This window comes from Cystoisospora suis, assembly GCF_002600585.1.
Source record: "Cystoisospora suis strain Wien I chromosome Unknown contig_368, whole genome shotgun sequence".
In the NCBI taxonomy this organism is placed as follows: Eukaryota; Apicomplexa; class Conoidasida; order Eucoccidiorida; family Sarcocystidae; genus Cystoisospora; species Cystoisospora suis.
In genome coordinates, this window is record NW_027153169.1 from 3,069 (window position 1) to 23,722 (window position 20,654).

The window sequence follows — 20,654 nt, forward strand, 5'->3', positions numbered from 1 at the left end:
TATCTTTAATCTATCTTCAGTCTGACTTCTTATCTATTTATCGAGAGGTGAGTTAGAAGTTTTCCACGTAAGTCACTTTGGACACTTACGAAAGAGCAGCAGCAGCAGCAGCCACCACTATTAGTATTATGATGATGAATAGTCATAGTCATAGTAGTAGTCATAGTATTGATAGTCGTAGTAGTCATCATCCCCCTAGCACTAGTAGTCATGTTAGGACTACTTCTACTAGTCCTAGTAAGAGTAGGAGTACTATTACCATTACTACTAGGAGTAGTAGTAGTGATATCAGTATAGCTATATCCCTACTACTACTACGAACAATGACGATGACAATTAGACTAGCACTACTCCTAATACTACTATAGCTATTCTATGGCCATTAGCACCACTCCTAATACTATAGCTATTCTATGGCTATTAGCACTACTCCTAGTACTATGGCAAGCAATACTACCTCTCTTGGTAGTCCAAGTAGTAGCAGTAGTAGGAGTGGATGAAAAGGATGGAATTTGAAGAAAGGGGAGAGTTAGGCATGCAAAGCACAAGACAAAGAGAAGAAGAGCTTCCATGCATTAACTACGACTATCAAAAGAAAAAGAAGAGGAAGAGTGAGAAGACTAATAAGGAGAAGAAGAATACTACTACTACTACAAGAGAAAGAAGAAGAAAAGTTTTCTTATTCTCCTTGCTGTTGGTGTGTGACTATTTCAGTAGGTATTGGAGAGGGGCTTTAGTGAGGAGAGTCATAAAGAATGCGGACAGCAAGCAGCATGCAAAGAATACCTTTACTAAAGAGAAAAGCATCTCTTCTCTTCTCTTCTCTTCTCTCTCTCTCACACAACACGAAGAAGAAGGAGAGGGAAGAAGAAGAAATTTCTAGGCATGTGTACATGACGAGTTCTTTCTTTATCTACACGACGCTACTGCTACTACTATTAAAGGCATCGATCGATAAGTCACAACGCCTCTCTACGTATTTACTACGGATAGGCATAGATCGGTCGAAGAGCAATTGGAGCTAAACACACTCCCATACTTTCTTTCTTCCTTGTCTCTTGTCTCGCCCCTTTCACTATCATGGCGAAAGTGTCTATATACGTAGATATATATATATATATGTGTATGTATGCCTATGTCTATATGTATGAATCTTAAGTATGCATGCGTATGTGTATGCGATAGAAGAAGAAGAAGAGAGAAAGAAGAGTGACTGCGAACTGCTGCTTGCTGCGTACCTCCCATGTGACGAGGTTTATGCCATTCGTATCAATCGAATCGAAGACGTCTATCAGCATCGCCGTTAAACCCTCGTGATCTACACAACAAGAAAGAAAGAAAGATATAAGAAAGAAAGAAAGAAAATCTAAAGAAAGAAGGGAAGAAGGACAAACCAGAGAGGTAAGAAGAGACAGAGATGTCATAAGAAAGAAAGGAATGACCCATACTTCTCCCCTACATGTGAGACACGCAATCTTCAGCTATCTTCTTCTTCTTTCCGTCTTTTTTTCTCTCTTTCTTTTGCTTGTAGACAGTCCGTAGATAGTGGATGAGTAACCTATTGTCCAGAAAGAAAAGATGAATGAAAGAAAGAAAGAAAGAGAGTAAGGTAGCTAATCTACGGTCTATGAAGGAAGACGGGAAGAAGCGTTGTGAAAATGAAAGAAGAACGCGCCATATATATAGTACACATGCGTCTCCTTTCTCTTCAAAGCCACTCTTCCTCTTGCATCTACACACACCATTCTATCCCTGGAGGTGTATGTACACTCGAAGGGGTCTCTACCCAGATGATTGAAAGCCCGCGATTGAAGATGTCTCTCTCTCTGCGTGACGAAGTATCATCTAACGGCTTCCCTGGGGCCTCCATTTGACAAGAAATCTTTCTTATCTCTTTCTTATTTCTTTCTTTGTTTCTTTCTTTCTTGTTTTACTTTCGTTGAAGTTTTCTATCCATTCTAGGTAGTCTTCCTCTTCTCTTTCTTCTTCTTCCTCTGCTTCATCTTTTTTCTCTCTATCTTCTTCTTGGTCGCTAGAGGACGAAGTATCCGAAGAAAAGAGACCTTTTCGATGCCTTCGGTCTCCTTCTTCATCTTCGCTGTCTTCTGTAGAATAGAAATCTTCTTCTTCTTCCCTCGGAAACTCGCCTGTCACACCTTTCAGCTCTTCTTCTTCTTTTCTTCTTCTTCTACTGGACTCACTTCTCTAGTAAAGAGGAAAGGATACATAATAAGACTCCAGCCATTTCGAAAGAAGGCGAGTGAGGAAAACGAAGAAGGAAAGAAGACGATGTCTCTCGGGGAGACACTTCTCTCAAGAAAGAAGAAAAGAAGGTCGGAAGAGAAGAGATAGAAGCTTAATGCGTAATGAAGAGATCTCTATGGTTCAGAGGCAAGAAGATAAAAGAAGAAAGACAGAAAAGAAGACAGTCTAGTTGCTCTTCATCTTCTTCTTCATCTTCTCCTTCTCGTAGTTCTCCTCCCCTCCTTCTCCTTCTCCTTCTCCTCCTCCTTGATTTACTTTGTCTTCTACATGTTGACTTTTCTATTCTCTCTCTCTTTCGTTTCTCTTCATATCAGAAATGATCTGTATCTAAACGCTAAGAAGATACAAAGACCTACATGTCTTCTCTCTCAGAACAAAAGAAAGAGTGAGAAAGAACTACAAAAGAAAGAAAGAGATAAGAAAAAAGGAAAGAGTATAGCTACAGATCACTTCCTGCCTATCAGCCCAACATGACGTCACTCCTCTCACCTCTCATCTTCAATATCTACACACATATACATGCACATACACATATATATAGAGAGAGAGAGACGTATGTTTATATACATATAGGTTCTATAATACGAGGGGATACCTCGATTGATACATACACAGAGAAAGAGAGAGAGAGAGGGAGAGCGCCTTGAAAGGTGATGTGTCCAACAGACAGTGTGGGTGTACAAGAATTGAGAAGAAACGAAGAAGAAGACGTGGAAAGGATCTAATCTAAGTGATGATGGAGGTGTTTTGTATCAAAGAAGACGGAGGGACGCAAAGGATTAGGGAACTGTCGGGGTGTCTCTGTACCTGGCGACTGAAGTGACTCCTTGACAAATTTTCCCTCCTTCGTCTTATAGACGAAGAAGAAGAGGAGGAAGAGGAGGAGGAGGAATCTAATGATGAAGATGATCGGGAGAGATCCATCTTTCTTCGTGACAAAGAGCGGCTTAAGATTTTCCTTTTCTTTCTCTCTGCTTGTCTCTGTTTCTCCTCCTCCTCCTCCTCTCTCGCCTCGTCGCTCTCTCCGTCGCTCGAAAGATTCATATGGCGAAACAAGACCTTCACAAACTACAGAAAAAGAGAGACAGAGACAGAAAGAAAGAAAGAAAGTTGAAGAGAGAAAGAAGAAAGAAGGAGGAGAGGATGAATGAGAGGAGAGAAGGAAAATCGATAGAAAAATGAGGAAGGTGTTCTTTGCCCTTTGATCTCTTCATGTTAATGTTCTTTTTCGTCTTTTCCTTCTTCTTTCCATGGAATAAAGAAGGAAAGATCTTTAAACGTTTCTTTTCTTTATTTTCTTTTCTTGCTGAGCGCCCTACCTGGTCGAGAGCTAGTCGGTTCTGCATGCGGTAGAAATCTTGGCGGATGGCTGTAAGGCCTGAGGGAGAAATTCTCTTCAAGACGCACTTGAGGACGTTCTGTCTCTCGAGGGAGGAGAGAGACTCTCGTATTCGATCAAACTTCTCTTTCTTTCTTCTCGCACGAGTAGACGGTGAATAAGACGCATCTGACTGAAGAAACAAACAAGATAAAACAGACAGACAAAGAAAGAAAGAAAGAGAAAAGTTGCAGAGATGTCGTTCTTCACCTTTCTCCGTCCTTGCATCTGGAGTTTATTTTCCTCTCTCTTCTGAAACAAACCCTAGGTATATATGGACCTATTTATATATCTATATACGTGTCTATGCATCTCTGTACATATAAACATCTATATACATATGTATACATATACATATATAAATATATATATATACATATATACGCATGTGCTTGTCTTTCGTCTAGGTGTTCCTCACTGTTTCTGATTTGAATGCACCTACATATTCATATCTATCTATCTATATATAGACAAATATATGCATATGTATCCATACATACATATTCATACATATTTATACTTACACCTATGTATACATATACACATACACCACATTCTATATGTTCCTACATACATACACATCCATAGACATATATATATATATATATAGTCGTACGTACATAGGTACACACGTAGATAGATATTTCGATTATTCTTGCCGATGGTCCCTCTGAAGATATACCAGTCCCTCTCTCTGTACAAATCTATCGATAGATGTATACGTATCGCTTTCGTGTCTTTTCATTTTCATTGCTTTCTCTTTCTTGTGCTCCTTCTTCTTCCTTTGAGAAAGAAAGTTTCGACGAGAGAGAAAAGAAGGTTCTTTTTCTTCTTTAACATTCTAAGGACCTTCTTCGCTCGAGATGACTTACTTCTTTTGCAGATCTTTCATCTTTTCTTCTTCTCCTCTCTTCTTCTTCTCCTCCTCCTTTGCCTCTCCTCCTACTCTCCTTCTCTTCATGTCTTCTACAGTTCTCCTAAGGAGAAAGAAAGAAGAAGAAAGAGGCGAAAGAGAAGAAGCAGAAACAGAAAAGATCAAGTTCGTTGCTTTCACGGGTCTAAAAGGAAAGAAAGAGAGAGAGTGTGTGCGTATCTTCTTTCTCTTTCTTTCATCTTCGTCGAGCCAAGCATTCATTCATTCTTTGAATCACACGAGTAGGAGAGAAGAAGAGAAGAAAAGAAGAAGGTTGAAGCGAGGATCCGAATGGAGAGCCAAGAAAGATAAAACGAAAGAAGAGAAAAAAAAACTAGGAGAAAAGAGACGAGTTCTCTTGGCTCTGCATGAAGCCTTAATAGCTTCTATACAAAAAAGAAAGAAAAGAAGGAAAGAAAGAGAAAGAAAGAAAGAAAGAAAGAGTGAGAAGGAAGAAAGAAAGAGAAACATATCTTTCCCGGGTCGCTATCGATTCTTTGGTAGGAGTAAGGGAGATAGAGAGAGACGGAGAAGGAGGAGGAGGAGAAGGGAGTGACTAGAGAGAGACAGAAGACAAAGAGAGAAGTTTGTATGTGGTCTTTCAACAGAAGAATATGAGGCTATCAGAGACAAGACACGAACCTTCCAGCCCATACAAAACTATCAAACTCCTTCTATAAACACACATATATACATACATATATATAGATACATATATATATATATACATATAGATATATATAGATATTGATGTAGATCTATCACGGAGCACGACGTTTGAAGTTAGGTGTGCTTTTTGTAAGCGTTTCTTTTTAGAGAAATAGACTAGGAGGAAGAGAGCAAAACAATTTGAAGAGCAGAGTCACGAGAGAAGGAAAGAAGAAGGAGAAAGAAGAAAGAGGGACACGCAGTTCTAAACACCTCAAAGCTATCCAAAGCAAGTAAATTACATATGTCTATCTCTCTCTATAGGTATATATATATATATGTCTATGAGGGTGTATATGTATGTGTATATGTGTAGGTAATAAGTAAGGTGTGCTTTTTCTTACAGTATGGAGAGGAGGAACCTGAGGAAGAGGAAAGAGAGTAGAGGCCGTAAAGTCTTTCTCATCTTGACGAGGCTTGAGAATGCCAGCAGGTGAACGCGAAGAAAGAATTCGCTGAGCTGGGGAGATCGAGGAAGAGGAAAAGGAAGGAGAATTTCCTTCCATGCTGTTTGAGGTAGAAGTAGTTGCTGTAGTTGTACCGATGAGGTGTACATACACCAGAAATGGCGGTGTACGTACACCTCCCTTCCCGAGGAGACAGTTGGGGAGATGAGAAAGAAGAGAAGAGAAAGAAAATGTTGTTTAAATTAGAAGACAGAGAAGATATCTTCTTTCATCTTTTTTCTACAAGAAACATCACATGAGAAGATAAGGTAGTTTACGTGATTTAAAAGATGACTTCTTCGTGATCCAGGTCATTCCGTCTCAGGTGTATATACACCACACTGGCGCAAACATCCGTCTTTACATAAACTTGAGTTTTTCTTCATCTTCTTCCTTTTTTCTTTCATCATACGATAATCTTTCCATTCCTTCTCGAAGTCATTCTCTTTCACCTGGAAGATCTTTCGCTTAACACATTCTTTTTCTCCAAGAAAGCTTTCTCAAGAAGATGAGCTAGAAGATGTATACGGAGAAGTTGAGAACTCCTCTTCTTATTCTTCTTTCCATTCAGTAGCTAAGAGGAGCCTACTGTCTTTAGAATGTACAAAGACGTCGAGGAGATGAGGTAGATAGACTAACACGCAGAAATGTGTGTGTCGCTATGAAAGAGAGATCTTCTTTTTCCTTTCTTTTCTTTCCGTGTCCTTTTATCTTTTCGAGAAGAAAGAGAAGGAAAGGATGGAGAAAAAGAGCGAGAGAGAGGTGTATCTCTGAGGAAGAGCTGTTGCGTAGAGAGGAAGAGAAGAGAGAGGAGAGGCCGCAGGAGAAGAAAGGAAGATCGATCGAGAGAGAGAGAGAGAGCGAAGAGACACTCCGGACGAAACAAGGAGAAAGAAAAGAGAAAGAAGAGAAAGAGTGGAGAATCGAACCTCCTTGTCTTGGGAGAAGAGGGGCAGAAGAAAAAAGAAGAAGAAGAGAAACAACCTAGAGTGAAGTTGCAAAGAAAGAAAGAAAAAGAAAGAATGTCTGTCTGTTTGAGAGATGAAACGAGGAGTTAGAAGAATAGACGGAACGAAAGAAAAGAAGAAAAGAAAAAGAACTTCTCTCGCTCTTCTTCTTCTTTCCTTTACTGCCTGTGATGACTCGCATGCATATGTCATATAAGATATCCATACACATACATGCAGATATCTAGGTGTACATGCATATCTATACATATATGCTTAGATCTATCCAAACGTCCTTATATGTATGTATGTCTACTTACACACATACTTCGCTTACTACAGATCACCTTATCTGGAGAAGATGGGCCATTAAAGATAGACAGATTAAAGATCGATTAAAGATAGATGGATAGATTAAAGATAGATAGATTAGAAATAGATTAAGGATAGATGAAGTTTCGTCATGAGTTCCCTGTGCGAGTGAAGAGTAGAGAAGATGAAAATGGAGAGAAGTTGGGAGAGGGAATGTGCTTTAGTCTCCATTCATTTATGATTAATATTATGACCGACTATTTACACACGAGACATGCAAGAAGAAAAATGAAGAGAATAGAAAGGAAAGGTCAAGAGAAAGAAGGGAGAGGAGAAAAGAAGAAAGAGGGGGAGATTCCAGGCGGGAGACTGATAGAGAAGAAAATTGAAGAAGCTTAGTTAGACAAGGGGTGTGCGTTAACTTGAATTGTAAAGATGTGTTTCGTCATAGAAAGAAGAGAGAAAATGAGAAAGGAAGGTCCCCGTTGAGTTAACTACGCTAGCTGGACGAGAGAAAGTCCGCGAGAAGAAAGAGAAAAGAAGAGAGAGATAGTCTCTTTCTTTATGAATCGAGCTACGTTATACCTTCCACGACTTCCTTAAAGAAGAGGCTAGAAAGAAAGAAAGAAAGGAAGAAAGACAGGATCACGGCTTTTCTTTCTTCTTCTTCTTTCTCTTTTCATTTCTCGCAAGGAGTTCGAGCGATAAGGAAGAAGCTAGTGCATCTGCTCCAAGACAGGCACACACTCTCCCTCTCTTTCTTTGCGTGAAACATTTCTACGGCGAACGTAAGCAAGACAGAAGAGAGCAACTTTACGCGCCTAGCATGTAGCAAGAGAATCGCGAGGTCGTAAAGGTCAAGAAAGAGAAAGAAGAAGGAGTGGGGAGAATCGATCATTCTGCCCTATCCTTTACGAACTTCTTTAGCTTTTCTTTAGTCTTGAATGAGAGGGGTGGGATTCTCTTCCAGAAAGAGACAAGGAGAAAGCGAGAGAGAAAGAAAGAAGAGAAAGCGCAACGACTTCTCTTTTGTCTTGGGGAGTTTCTCCGTCTTGTCTTTTCTTCATCTTCTCGATGCTTTTCATGAGGGAAAAAGGAGAAAATGTGCATAGGGTGGGAGAGATGTGAGAGAGCTTTAAATCTTCTTTTTAGCAGTCTCTCTTTGTATATCTCGTTGTTCTTTCCATGGTATTTCTTCTCTTCTATAGCAAACACATTTCTATCTTTACACATCTCTCTCTTCCCTCTCTCTTTCTTTCCTTCTATCTCTCTTCTTCTCCTGCTTCTCTTTCTCTCACTCTCTTCTAGGCCTTGATACCTACTGAGCCCAAATGTGTCCTTTGTTCATCTTTCTCTCTTTTCTCTCTCTCTCCATTCTCTTCTGACTTTCTCTTCTTCGTTCTCCCTGGTGCTTTTCTCTCTTTCTCCATCGTCGTCACTACGCCTCCTTGTCTTTGAGAAGAAAAAGAAGAAAAAGAAAAAGAAGAATTATTTAAGTCTAGAGAGGCTTCTGCTCTCTTGTGCAACAAGCTCCTTTCTTCTTCTCTACTTCACTTGTCGAATAATCTATCTTTCTTCCTTCCCTTTCTTCTCTCTCATTATTTGATCTTTCTCTTTTCTTCTTCTAAAGCATGTTGGCTACTAGGAAGGCTCTTCGAGGTGTATCTTCTTCTTCTTCATCTTTTGCTTTCTCTCTTTCTTCTTCTTCTTGTCTTTCTCCACAAGTAGCTTCGTTCGCTTTACGTCTTTTTCGCGCATTAGAGAAGTGGACGTCCCATCAGGATGCATGCGGTTTAGCTGTGAATTCTCTTCTTAATCTTCTCATTCAGCAACAGTAAGAATAAATATATACATATATCTATCTCTCTTCTCCTTTTCCTTCTCTCTCTCTAACTCTGTCCTTTCCTTTCTCTCTCTCTCTTTCCACACTCTCTTTCTTTCTCTCTCTCTTTTCATGCAAGTGTTCTTCTTCCTCTCCTTTTTGCCCTTTCCGCTTTTGTTTCGAACTCTCAAGAAGAAGATCTTCATTTTTCTTGCCTCTCTGGAGTTTCTTTTTCTTTCGCTTCAAGAAGAAGACAACTGGATCTTCTCTTTCGAGGTGTTTGAATGGTCTTCTAGCTTCTCGGTCTTCTGCCTCAGGTGTATGTACACTAGACACACGATACTCTCTTTCGGGTACTGAGAAAGGGTCTAAGAGGATACAGATGGGAAGAAGTTCTCTTTTCTGTCGAGTTGAGAAGATTCTTTTCTTTCGTTCTCTCTGGTCTCACTTTTCAAAGGAATGAAAAAGAACAGGTGGCGGTATTCTCTCTTTCTTCTCTGTTTCTTTTCTCTCTCTGTCTCTTCTTCTTTTCTCCTTCTTCGTCTTCATCCTTTCTTTCTCATCTCTCTCTTTCTGTTCTTTTTGCTTAGGTATCTTCAGGGAGATTATCTAATTACTCTACAGACCTGGCCCGAGGTAAAGCAACGGTCTCTTTTCTTCTTCTCTCTCTCTCTCCTTCATCTTCTTTCTTTCTTTCTCTTCTCCGCTTTGTCAGTTGTCCTCTTCTTCTTTTTTCTCTTCCTGTCATCGGAGTGTTTCTCTTTTTCTTTCTGCTTCTCTTCTCTTCTTTTCTTCTCTCTCTCTTTTCTCTTTCACGTAACAGACAGACAGGCGGGAGAGCTTCGACCTCTCTCATCTCTGTGCTTGCCTCCTCTCTTCTTCTCTACTATACACGTCTACAATTTTCTAGCCATCCCTACATACACAGATCTACATATACATAGATATATGTACATGTATACATGTGTATACATATGCTTAGACTCAGAGATAGATTGATAGAGATGACTGTATGGACAGTCATATTCTTCAGATAGCTATGAAGTCGTTAACTAAGAAGAAGAGAAAGAATGAAGCGTTTCTCTTTCTCCCTCTCTCTCTCTATATATAAATATATGTACACGGGACATGCATATGTGTGTCTGTCTATCTGCCTATCTGTCTCCGTGTCTCCGTCGTGTTCTATTCTTCTGTCTGTATGTGTCTCTCTATCTCCTGTCTATCTATCTATCTATCTCTCTCCCTATCACTCTCTCTATCTCCCTGTCTGTATCATTCTTCGTGTGTCTCCTCCTATATTTCTTTCTCAAGGCAAGGAGATTAACCCTGGAAGGCCATGCTAGGCGTATGGAGAAGGAAAGAGAAAAAGTCTCTGAAGAAGAATCTTCTCTAGTAAGCAACTCACTTCAGAAAGAAGAGAAAGAAAGGAAGAAAAAGGAAGAGTGACAGAGAGAGAGGTCATTTCTGTCTTGTCTTCTTTTTAACTTTTCTTCTTTCCAAGTTTTCTTCTTCGTGAAGAATGGATGGAAATCCTGATGCTGAAGGTACAGGGTTGTTAAACTTCTTTCTTCTTATCTTCTCTCGAGTCTTTCCTATCATTCTTTTCTTTGTAAGGATCAGACTATTCAGGGCCTTGAGGAGATTTCGAAAGAGCTCCAAGCTTTCCAAGCAAAAAGAGAAGGAAGGTGTGAGGGAAAAGAATGCTCTCTTGCACAGACGTCATCCAGATCCATCCAGTCAATCTCCAAGGCTTCGTCAGGTGTACAGACACCTGGACACTCCAGTGAAGATTGTTTTGTTATGGAACTTGGTAAGGAAGAAATTTCTCACTTTCTCTCAAGAAAACGTCGCTTTCTCTGTCTGAATATCTTCATTTCTCTCTTACTCTCTCTCTACCCATCCAGTGCATTCTACATCCATATATGTTGCGGAGCTAGCCATGTAGCTAGCTAGCTAGCTGGCTATTTAGCTGTGGTCCATCATGAGGGTTGATGGCATAACTAGGAGAGATGTCGTTTGAGTGTGATGTTTCGTCGAACCAGCGAATTTTACAGAGAGAGCTATTGAGGTGTACAGACAGCAGCTGGAGTTGCAGAGACGTCTGAACCATCTGGTAAGCCCTGCATGCCTATGAACAAACCTAGCCACCGATGTTGGTCTGTGTGTCTATCTTTTCTTCTTTCGCTTCTTTTCGAGATATGTCTACACAGGAAGCTTCTGTGTGCGTCGGTGCCTGCATCTCGTTAGAAGATTTCCACACTTCTTTCTCTCTCTCTTTCTTTCTCTTACGGAAGAGTAAGCACACTTCTGTCCTCTCTGTCTGTTCTCTCTAAGAAGGTGGATCTGTCGCTTTCTCTTCCTACATGCCTTCTCTCCGTCACAGAAGGAAGTAGAGAAATTACAGAAAGAAAAGGCATGAGGTGGAGAAGAAGACAGGAGAGAGATGTCTTGTGTGAGAATATGCTTCGATTCTTCAGAGAAGAGAAAAGAAAGTTCAGTTGCCGTAAGGGATTTGTTTCATTCAGATGGAAGCTCTCCTTATTCAGTCGGAGCGTGTTCTTTCCCTGGTCACTATCCTACATACGGCTAGAGACACTCATATAGAGATAGACATTTCTCTCTAGAGGTGTATGCATACGCATCTATACATGTATATGCGACGATGTATCTCGATGTATCTGTGTATATATGTATGGTGGGAATGTGTATACGTATGTGTATACGCATCTATACGTGTATAGATGGTAATGTCTTCATATCTCTATGTATATATATGTACTCTTATAGTGTGTACATGTGTGTATGCTTAGATGTACGTGTATGTATGTTTATGTCTAGTTGTTTGCATGCATGATGTGTGTATGAGTGTGTATATGTCTGTATAGATTGCTAGTCTTTCTCCTTTTGATCGAGACGAAATGGAGAGAATCCTGGCCATCTACATGGATAGACCCTGTGAACTTGCTATAGCAAGTAAGATGGGACTATCCGTCCTTTCCTTTGTCTTTCTCCTGGGGGGATGAGATTCCCTACTGGTTTGCTCACTGTCTGTATATACACCCGACAGTGTGACAGTCTTCTTCTTTCTTTCCAACTAAACAGAACTGCAAGTGGAGTTGCTCTTCTTAAGATATCTATTTCTGCTGATAATAGTCGGGTGAAGAGGATAGAAGTGAAGCTGTGTGTTTTGAAGAAGACTGGAGCGGTGTACATACACCCCAACACCGGCAGCTGCATGCGTGGTCAAGCATAAAGCAAGAGTAACAAAGAAAAGAGAGGAAGCTCTTTCTTTTTCTTTGTGCTCGAGTTCATTCATACATGCGGATTTATACATACATACATCTTCATACATACATACATCTTCATACATACATCTTCATACATACATAGATAGACGTTTTCTTTCTATGTTACATACAGATGAAGGCTATATCTGACATATATAGACACACACTAAGGGTACCCATAAACATACATATGTGTGTACTGATTTAGTAGTCACATATATACATATATATATATATATGTAGATATATATATATATATGTATATATGTGTATTTATGTATGTATATATATGTATATATGTGAGTGTATATGTCTGTATTGCATGTGTGTAGAGAGAGAGAGTGGTTGCGTGTGGATGAAGACGTTCTTTTCTCTTTTAGCTTTCTTTACTTTCCTTTTTTCTTCTTTCTCTTCTTTGGCCCTCCCCTGTCTTTCCATGAAGTTACTCATTACCGTTCTTCTCCTGCTTCTTTTTCTTTCTTTCTTTCTTTCTTTCTGTGTGGAAAGATGAACGGAAGGGACTTGTGGGAGATCTCAAGAAACGCCTTAGGTTGTCTTCTTCTCTGATTTAATTGAAGAGAAAGAAAAAGAAAGAAAGAGGAGAAGGATGTCTCTCTGGAGAAAGATCAAGCTAAATAAGGTTAAGCTTTCCTGACTTCTCAAAGTCTGCGGTTTCTTCAACTTTTCACGTGATACGTCTTCATCCCTTTTTCTTTTCTTTCTTTCCCGTGTTTGCTTATGAGTCTATCACTTGTCAGAGGGAAAAGAGAAGTAACTTACCTACTCTTCTCTCTCTCTCTTGTTTCTTATTCTTGCGTTCATTTATCTATCTCAAATCTATCTATCTTCAATCTATCTATCCTTAATCTATCTATCGATTCGTTCATCTCGTGGATCGATGGATCTATCTTTCTTGAACAAACGCTTCTGAAAGACTTCTCAAGCAGTTCTTTTTCTCTCCGCCCTTTCTTTTCCTTGTTCCTTTTCTTTTTTTCTTTCGGATTTTCTTTTTCTTTCTTCTTCTTTCTCTCCCTTCGAGTAGAGAGAAGTACGTGCGAAATCGTATACATGTCTCCCTTTCTCTCTATTATACCTAAGTATATAGATGTATATGTCTCAGTGTTGTAGCTATTCTCTCTCTCCTTCCTAGGTTTCTTTCTCTAGCGTCATGTCTACAGCTGTCTCTTCATCTCTAGGGCAGAAGAAGAACCTCTACACGTCCGCTGATTGAAGTGTAATGGATGGATGGATGGCGAAAAAGTCGGGATTTCTTTCTCCCTCTCTTCTCTATCAAAGATGTAACTAAGAGAATATCTTACGGATCATAGAGATACATACATACATGTTCTATTTGATATACAGATATATATATATATATATATAGATATATAGATGTGTATCTTGTATTGGTAGGGTACATAGATATGAATATTCACTTTGTATGTGAGCGAAAAGCACGTTGAGAGGCTTTTCTCCCCCTTTGCATGTGACACAGCCCTCTTCTTTCGTTCTGCTACCGCTTGCTGGTCATTTTTTCCCCTGTGGTTTCTTCACTCCTTCTTCTTTTCTCTTTTCCATCACAATTATTCAAGGAAGAAGAAAAGTCAAGATGAAAAAGAAGATGGATTAGATATCTCAATTCAGATCGTGAAAAAGGGAGAGAAAGCTAAGACAAGAAAGAGCACGGATGTTGGCAAGTACATACAAGATGATGTAGGAGGTGTTAGATTGGGTCATCGTTGATCTCCATTCATTCTTAGGTGTACATACACCCCCGCATCTATCTGTACATACACCGAAAAGTTACTGAGAGAAGTCGGTCGACCCGTCAAATAAACCAGCAAAAAGAGTCTCTTCATATGACCGAATCTCTCCCGTCTTCTTGACGATGTCTGGGGTTCCGTCATCCACAAAAAAGACGGAATGAGTATAACGCTCCTCGAGACTTTCCACGTGATCTTTTCGAAGTGCGAATCGACTCTAGCAACGGTGTTCTATGTGAAGACCGAAGCAGGAAGGCAAAAATGAAAAGAAAAGAGGAGAAGAGTCCCTCTCTCTCTATCTGGATGTGCAGTTCTTTCTTCGTGGATCGGGATGAGACATTCCTCTGGGGCTTCATGTGTTGGTAAGGCGTGATAGAAGAAGCAAAAGAAGAGAAGAAAAGAAGATCAACACTCTTTTCTTCAGTGCTTATCATCCCTACTCTAAGACAAGGCTGAATGAAGAAAGAGGCAGAGCTCATTGGAAGGTAGCCGAATGCTTGTGATTTGGCGGTGTCACTGCACCTCCAGGTGTATGTACACCCAGGTGTCTAGTAAGGCTCGTAGCAGCCTGTGAAATAAGCGAGACGCTTGTTGTATAACCCTTTCAATCTCTTTCCTTGTTCTTGATGAAGTGAGCTGTACAACTTCTCTAAAGAAGTCTTTTCTCTCTCCCTATCAAGGCACTGGGCTTTGATCTAAGAAAAAGACTGTAAGGTGCATACACCGAAACGTATCCATCTACACCTTGAGGCATAGAGACTTGCTTTCCGTTGGATCCACTCGATCGTTACTATCTAACACAGTCGATACAGATAGAGATAAGACAGAAAGAGAGATAGATTGGAGACAGAGAGAGAGAGAAAGAGAGATAGACAGACACATGTCGACTTTATGATTGAAACACGTAAACTTCATACCTGGTAAGGTCGGATAGAAATAATCTGCAGCTGGGGGATCTAAGGAGTATAGCACCTAGTACCTTTGTATACGTGACATGAATACTATATCAGATGGAGATAGATAGAGAGATAAGTCTAGACAAGCGGTGTTGATCTTCTTTATACACTCCGCGTTTTTCTTCATCTCTAGTCGGAATGTACAGATGTTCTCACTGCCGGTGTAAAGCGGTCAGCATGCATTCGGCAAAGACAAAACTTTTCCCTATTACACAGAGAGATTAAGAAGGCTCCTGACGTGAGCGCTCTAGAAGATGACTTATACAACAGACAGTGATACACAGGTGTAAATAAACTCCTCTCCTGCTAAGACGCTCTCTCTGTTTCTTGCCATTCCCAAGGGGAGTAGCCCTGCTACTCATATGACGTCTAATCGTACTTCTTCATAAGACTCTCGCTACGTCGGAACCAATCTATCTATATCTATATATATATATATAGATATAGGCATACCCTCATCCGCTGGCTAGTGCGATCTACTTGAATAGAGAGGGATCTTTTAATGTGTCCCTCTGTTACGGTTCGGGTTTATCTATCCTTCTCTATACATCGGGTACCACTGCCACTCTCCTTCCCTGTGTGACAATACAAGCCAACTAGATTCGCTTCTGCCTCCTCCTTACTCCTACTACTCAAAGGACCGGCCATTTCTACGATCCTGGACGGCTTGTTTCGCTTCCCTCTCTCTCGCAACTTTATATAAGGCGATCTCCTCAATTGCCTACTACTATTACTACTCCAAAAGTTCGTCGTCTAGCAGCTACACAGTGAGCCAACAGATGGGTAGGGAGGGAGTAGTACTCGGCTTACTGCTATTAACCGTATATAAGCCGAGGCACTAAGTTTGTTGCAGCAACCATTGGCGTTTCTAAAGACTCTCGGCCCCCGTCGCGTAGGTTTTCTTGCCGGTCGTAGTCTTTCGACAAAAGGCAAGAGGTGAAGCGCGTCTTTCTCAAGGCATTCATTCCGTCTCCTCCCGTGTTGACTGCTGCTTCTCCCAGCTTCGATGATGATAGATAGGAGTAGCTGTCTGTGGCTCTTTTCATAAGACGATCTGTCGTCCGAATCAACGTCCAACTTGTTCGCATTGTCATTCCTCCCTTTCCCGTCGTTATGTGATGAGTGATGATTGCTTTTAACTGCTTCTTATGTTGAGAATAAGCTTGTCACGCAAGTGTAGTGGTTGCCGTTTTTCTTTTTCGAGTGTAAAGAAGGTGTTCTTGTCCCATCCATCCCTCGATCTTTCTATCTGTGGTCTATCTATATCTCTATCTATCTATCCATCTGTCATGATCGCGTTCCTCTTTGTTCTTTTGTGGCGTGAGGCTTTTCCAACAAAGAAAAGTTATTCTTTTCTTTTTCAAGGATAGACAACCCTATCAAGAAGAGGACAGGTAGTCAAAAAGAAGTGAACAGCTCAACTGACAAAAGAGCGGGAAGTCTATCCTATCGGAGCAGAGAAGCCGGCGCTTTTCAAGAGAAGATTCCTTCGCACCCTCAGTTATCGCGGCTAATCTCCACGCAAGAAACAGAGAAATCTCTTCGTGCAGAAAGAAGCCTCTTGGCGTTTTCTTTTGACGAAACAAGATTGTCTGAGTAAAGGAAGAAGGTGGGTGGTGACAAAGAGAGGGAGAGAGAGACGGAAAATTCAGAGAGGAAGAAACGAGAGAGTCGGGTTTTCTTCTGTCGTGGAGGAAAAGTGAGAAGAAAAGAAAGCAGGAATTTACCCAGAAGAGCGGAAAAGAAAGACAGGAGGTGGGAGAGAAGAAAAAGAAGAGACGCGTTGCTGCTGAAACGAGAAGAAGAGGAAGAAATCGACCAATTTGTCTGTCGAAGAGAACAACTGCGTTCCCCGGATAGCCTGAGCTCTAGGAGGCATCGGCTACCTCTACGTAAATGACGAGTAAGTTGCTTTTCTTCACAGTTTGAAAGAAATGCTTCTATTGCCACTGAGTGACTCTTCTCTCTGTCTTTCTTTCGTGATATGATTCGGGTAGAACCCTCTTGCTTTCTCTTTCTTCTAGCTTCCTTTGTCAGTGGGTTCTCGGAGACTTTCCTACTTTCTTCCTGTTCGCTGTTCCATGAACTTTCGCCCCTTTGAATGACAGGTTATTTTGTTTCATTCGTCTATGTTGAGATATTTCTTCGGATTTTAGAAAGAGAGAAAAGAGTAAGGAAGAAGCTGCTCGCTTCTCTCCCTTCGCAGTGAGAGGAGTCAGCTAACTAGCCGAGAGAGCATTGCGTGAATGGAATAGACAACACCCGTCACCTCCTCTACGATCATCTCGAGTAGTAGTGATGGGGCGTTATAGACTCCTTCTCTGGAGCAAGCCGTGTTTGAAGAGGAGAGAAAGAGGGTTTTGCTCTTCTTTTCTCATGTTGTCTCCACTTCTTTTTTTTTCGTTTTCGTCTACGAACAATAGAAAAGTAGAGACATGGTAGTGGTATGAAAAGAAAAAGAGAAAGAAAGAACTTTGACCGTCTCGATCCACACCAACGAGCAGACAAAGAATGGGGGTGATGGCGTAACTGACGGGGGCTTGCCCGTGCGCCCTTCTTCATAGATAGACGAAGAGAAAAATAGGACAGAGAAGGAAAATTCCTTCATTTAAATGTCTATGTTGTCCGTGATGAGTTGAAAGCGTGTGTGAAAAAGAAGAAGAAAGATTCTATTTCTTTCTTTTTCTCGTACTTTCCGCCTAGCTCACTCATTCACAACGAGCCGTCATTGGTGTTGTGGTCGTTTCGACTCTTCTGTTTCTTCTCTTTTTTTCGCGCGGGAGAAGTCGGGATAGGAGAAAGGAAGAAAGGTAGAGCTAGTAAGGGGAGGAAGCTTAGAAGACGTTCGTGTTCGTTTCACCTGTTTAACATAAGGAAATGCCTCTTTCTTTCGTGGCCGTTAAGCTCGTCCAATTGCGGGTGGCTACGGATCAACCTCGTTGGTAAGAGAAGCTTTTCTTTTTGTCGAGAAGAAGAGGAAGAAACACGAACACCCCCCCATGTAGTAGCTGACTAGAGAGAGGATGGTGACGGTGACGAGGAGGGGGATGACGACGATTCGGGTTGGCCGAGGAATTCTTGCAAGTAGCTCGTTGCGTTTTCGCTTACGAGAGGAGGAATATTGTTGATAATTGTTCAAATCGTTGATATTCTTCATGTGCCTCTCGCTCCTCTTGTTGTCTCTCGGTCCGATGGCGCTTTTTCATAGAAATGTTTCTTCATGAATCTATCACGGGTTCTGTTGCCGGCCTTTTTTGAAGCTTCGTCTTTTCTTTGACAATTCTTTCTCTCTTGTCTCTTTGCTTGTTGTCGTTTCTCATTCATTCACAGAACAAGAGGCTTTTCTTTTTGTTCCTCTCTCCTTCCTCTGCGCTGTTTCTCTCTTTCTTCTTTTTCTTCCTGTTTTCTTCAAGAATCGCCTCTCTCTTCTTTTGCTCTTTTTCTCTTGCTTGTTGCTAGCTTCTTTCCGTGTCACTACTCATTCCGTCTCTTCTTGAGTTTCAGGTTTTCTCCGTTTCCTGTCGTTTCTTTTTCCCTTGTTTGTCGTGTCTCTGGTATCTTTCGTGTTCTGCGCTCCCCCCCCCACCTCGCGTCTCTTCGTTCGTTGCCAAGACTTCTTGACACTTCGGCCTTGTCTTTCTTTCTCTCTTCATTTGGACGGTAAAGAATTCTTCTTTCTCTCAGCGTAAGCAGATCGTGATAACGGCGTGCTCTCTTCTCTTCTTTCTTTTCGCTTCTGCTTCTTCGCTTTTCTTGCGGCTTTCTTGTGTTTCTTCACGGGTCGTGCTGACCGGCGTTCTTTCCTCCTACCCTCCTTTCTTTCTCTTTTCCTCCAGTTCTTCCCGTCACGGTGTGAAGATAGGTTCTTTCTTTCTTTCATTCTACACGAACTTCTCTGTTTCTCTCTGCTTTCTTTCTCTCTCTCTTGCCCATCGTCTTTCTCTCCATTTAAGTCACCTTTGTCCAAAACGAAAGTGACATTGTCTCCTAGTGTTGCTCTTCTTTGTCATGCTTTTCTTCTTTTTCCCAAGAGAGAAATCCTACTAAAAGATTTTGAGAGAAACGCGAGTTACTCCGTTTTCGCTTCTTTTCTTTGGAAGATCGAAGAGAGTCTTTTCGTCCGTGGTATTTCTTTCTTCTTGCCTCTTCTCTTTTGTCCTGAAGAAGGGGGTGTCTTCTTGTTTCTTGTTCTTTCCTTGCAGGTAGGTGATCGGCGACGGCTCCACTTCTTCTCCGTTCAACTTTCTTTCTTTCTTTCTTCATCCCCCCTTTCTCTTCAGTTCTCTCTCGACAGGCAGAGACACTTTGACGAAGACGGCAAAATTCCCTTCTTTCTCTTCTTCTTTTCCATGCCCTTGAAGTGTGGCGCGTGTTTGGTTCGCTGTGTCGACGACCTCTTTTCTTGGAATTCTCCTTCTCTTCTTCACCCCCTTTTCAGCCTTTTCCCATCGTCATCTTTCTTCATCTTTTCTTTCTTTCTTTCTTTTCATTTGGCTGATATGGGCGCATGCATGTGTGTTGTTCTTTGACGAGATGATGGATGTATTGATGGCTCATTAGAAGAGAAGAGAGACTCTTCTTTCTCTTCAAAGAAAAAAGAATCCCGAGAAGAGAAAGAAAGAAGAAAAAGGGAGGAAAGCCCCTTTCCCATTCTTCTCTGTAAAGTGTCCTCTTATCTTTCCCTCCTCATTTTGTCGGAGGCTTTTCATCGTAGCTAGCCATCGGTTCTTTTTCTACTCTGATGATAGAGGAGCAGCAAGAAGAAGAACTCTCTTCTTTCTTCTTGTCATTCATTGATCTCTTTTCATACGGAGGCGTTGAGAAAGAGAAAGCCTCGCTCCAGTCATAAGTTTTGCATTGTCTTCTTTCTCCTCTATAGATCTAGATCGGTCTTTGTATATTTCTCCTTCCTATAGAATCTTTCGTCGTGTCCCCTCCCTCTGTCTCCGCATCGATCATCGATGTATTTCGCTGTCTCTGTGTTGTCGATTGTCGTCGTCGGTCTGGCATTTCTCGAGATCATCTAGGAAGCCTTCTTCTCTTCTTGGCAAGCATTGTCACTTATTAACATCCTCTTTCTTTCATTCTTCTCCTACCTTTCTTTCTTCTTCTTCCTCGTTGGGTTAGGAAGCGAGGGGAGAGAAGAGGAAGAAGAAAAAGAAGAATAAGAAAGCTTCTTTCATGGTCGTCATAGGAAAAAGAGAAGAAGATTTTCTCTTCTTATCCATCGATTTCTCTTCAGACCATCCATCCATCCATCTATCTATCTATCTATCTTCGAGTGTGTTTCTTCTGTTACGTTTCTATTGGCTATGTATGTATAGAGTCTATAGATAACCCCCTCTATCATATATCTATATCCTATTACACTACTACTACTACTAATACTATTGACGACGTGCTTATATCGCTATCAATCAATTTCCTCTTCTTTATTTCTTAGTCATTTTTCTTTCATTCGTTTTTTGTTCTCCTTCTTTGGGTGGTATAAATAGATTGATAGATTGCCTCCAACTTCTTCTTTTTCTTTTCCATTCTTTTCTTTTCCTCCTCTTTTTCTTCTTCCTGCCCTTCTTCTACACGATGAGTTCAGAACAGAACGAACGACCTGTAAGCTCTCTCTCTCTCTTTTTCCCTTCTTTCTTTCTTTCTTTCTCCAACTCTCTGTCTTGTCATTCGTCGTCTTCTTGCTTTCTTCTTTTCTTTCGGCTCTTCGTTTCTTTTTGTCTAAACTCTGCCTGATGAGTCTGTCTATCTCTGTATATGATGTATACGTATGTATGTTAATACCTAGTAGGATGGATAGGCCAATAGGATTATCGAGCTCGGTAGTCAGATAGAATAAAGAAAGAGTTAA

The 20,654-nt window shown here is 41.0% G+C and overlaps 3 protein-coding genes across 3 annotated transcripts in view; 1 reads left to right on the forward strand and 2 right to left on the reverse strand.

The window, feature by feature from the left end:
* The window catches only part of CSUI_000931 (wd g-beta repeat-containing protein), a gene marked incomplete at its 3' end in the record, with an annotated part of 3,520 nt that extends 2,202 nt beyond the window's left edge, over window positions 1-1,318 (reverse strand). The window contains exon 1 of the mRNA XM_068061138.1: window positions 1,239-1,318. Coding sequence (XP_067926884.1) covers window positions 1,239-1,298 — 60 coding nt within the window. The remainder of the gene's footprint in view (window positions 1-1,238) is intronic.
* Window positions 1,319-1,935: 617 nt separating this feature from the next.
* On the reverse strand, window positions 1,936-6,774 carry CSUI_000932 (uncharacterized protein; the record flags this gene model as incomplete). Its single annotated transcript, XM_068061139.1, has 5 exons — window positions 5,609-6,774; window positions 4,516-4,620; window positions 3,585-3,776; window positions 3,073-3,333; window positions 1,936-2,205 (listed from the first exon to the last, which is right to left on the reverse strand). Coding segments are annotated over exons 1-5 (990 nt in total), but the record flags the coding sequence as incomplete, so codon positions are not given.
* Window positions 6,775-7,862: 1,088 nt separating this feature from the next.
* On the forward strand, window positions 7,863-14,406 carry CSUI_000933 (awp1). Its single transcript, XM_068061140.1, has 8 exons — window positions 7,863-8,803; window positions 9,382-9,427; window positions 10,103-10,183; window positions 10,406-10,601; window positions 10,834-10,904; window positions 11,677-11,764; window positions 12,586-12,697; window positions 13,533-14,406. Exons 1-7 carry the CDS (start codon window positions 8,601-8,603, stop codon window positions 12,648-12,650), a joined length of 750 nt encoding a protein of 249 aa, XP_067926886.1. The 5' UTR covers window positions 7,863-8,600; the 3' UTR covers window positions 12,651-12,697; window positions 13,533-14,406.
* Window positions 14,407-20,654: the final 6,248 nt, after the last annotated feature.

Bases quoted from the DNA above. Each gene is read 5' to 3' on its own strand.
- CSUI_000933 (XM_068061140.1), top strand. From the start codon at position 8,601: ATGTTGGCTACTAGGAAGGCTCTTCGAGGTGTATCTTCTTCTTCTTCA. The intron at 10,184-10,405 runs GTAAGCAACTCA...TTTCTTTGTAAG, and splicing joins CTGAAGAAGAATCTTCTCTA to GATCAGACTATTCAGGGCCT. The intron at 10,602-10,833 runs GTAAGGAAGAAA...TCGTCGAACCAG, and splicing joins TTGTTTTGTTATGGAACTTG to CGAATTTTACAGAGAGAGCT.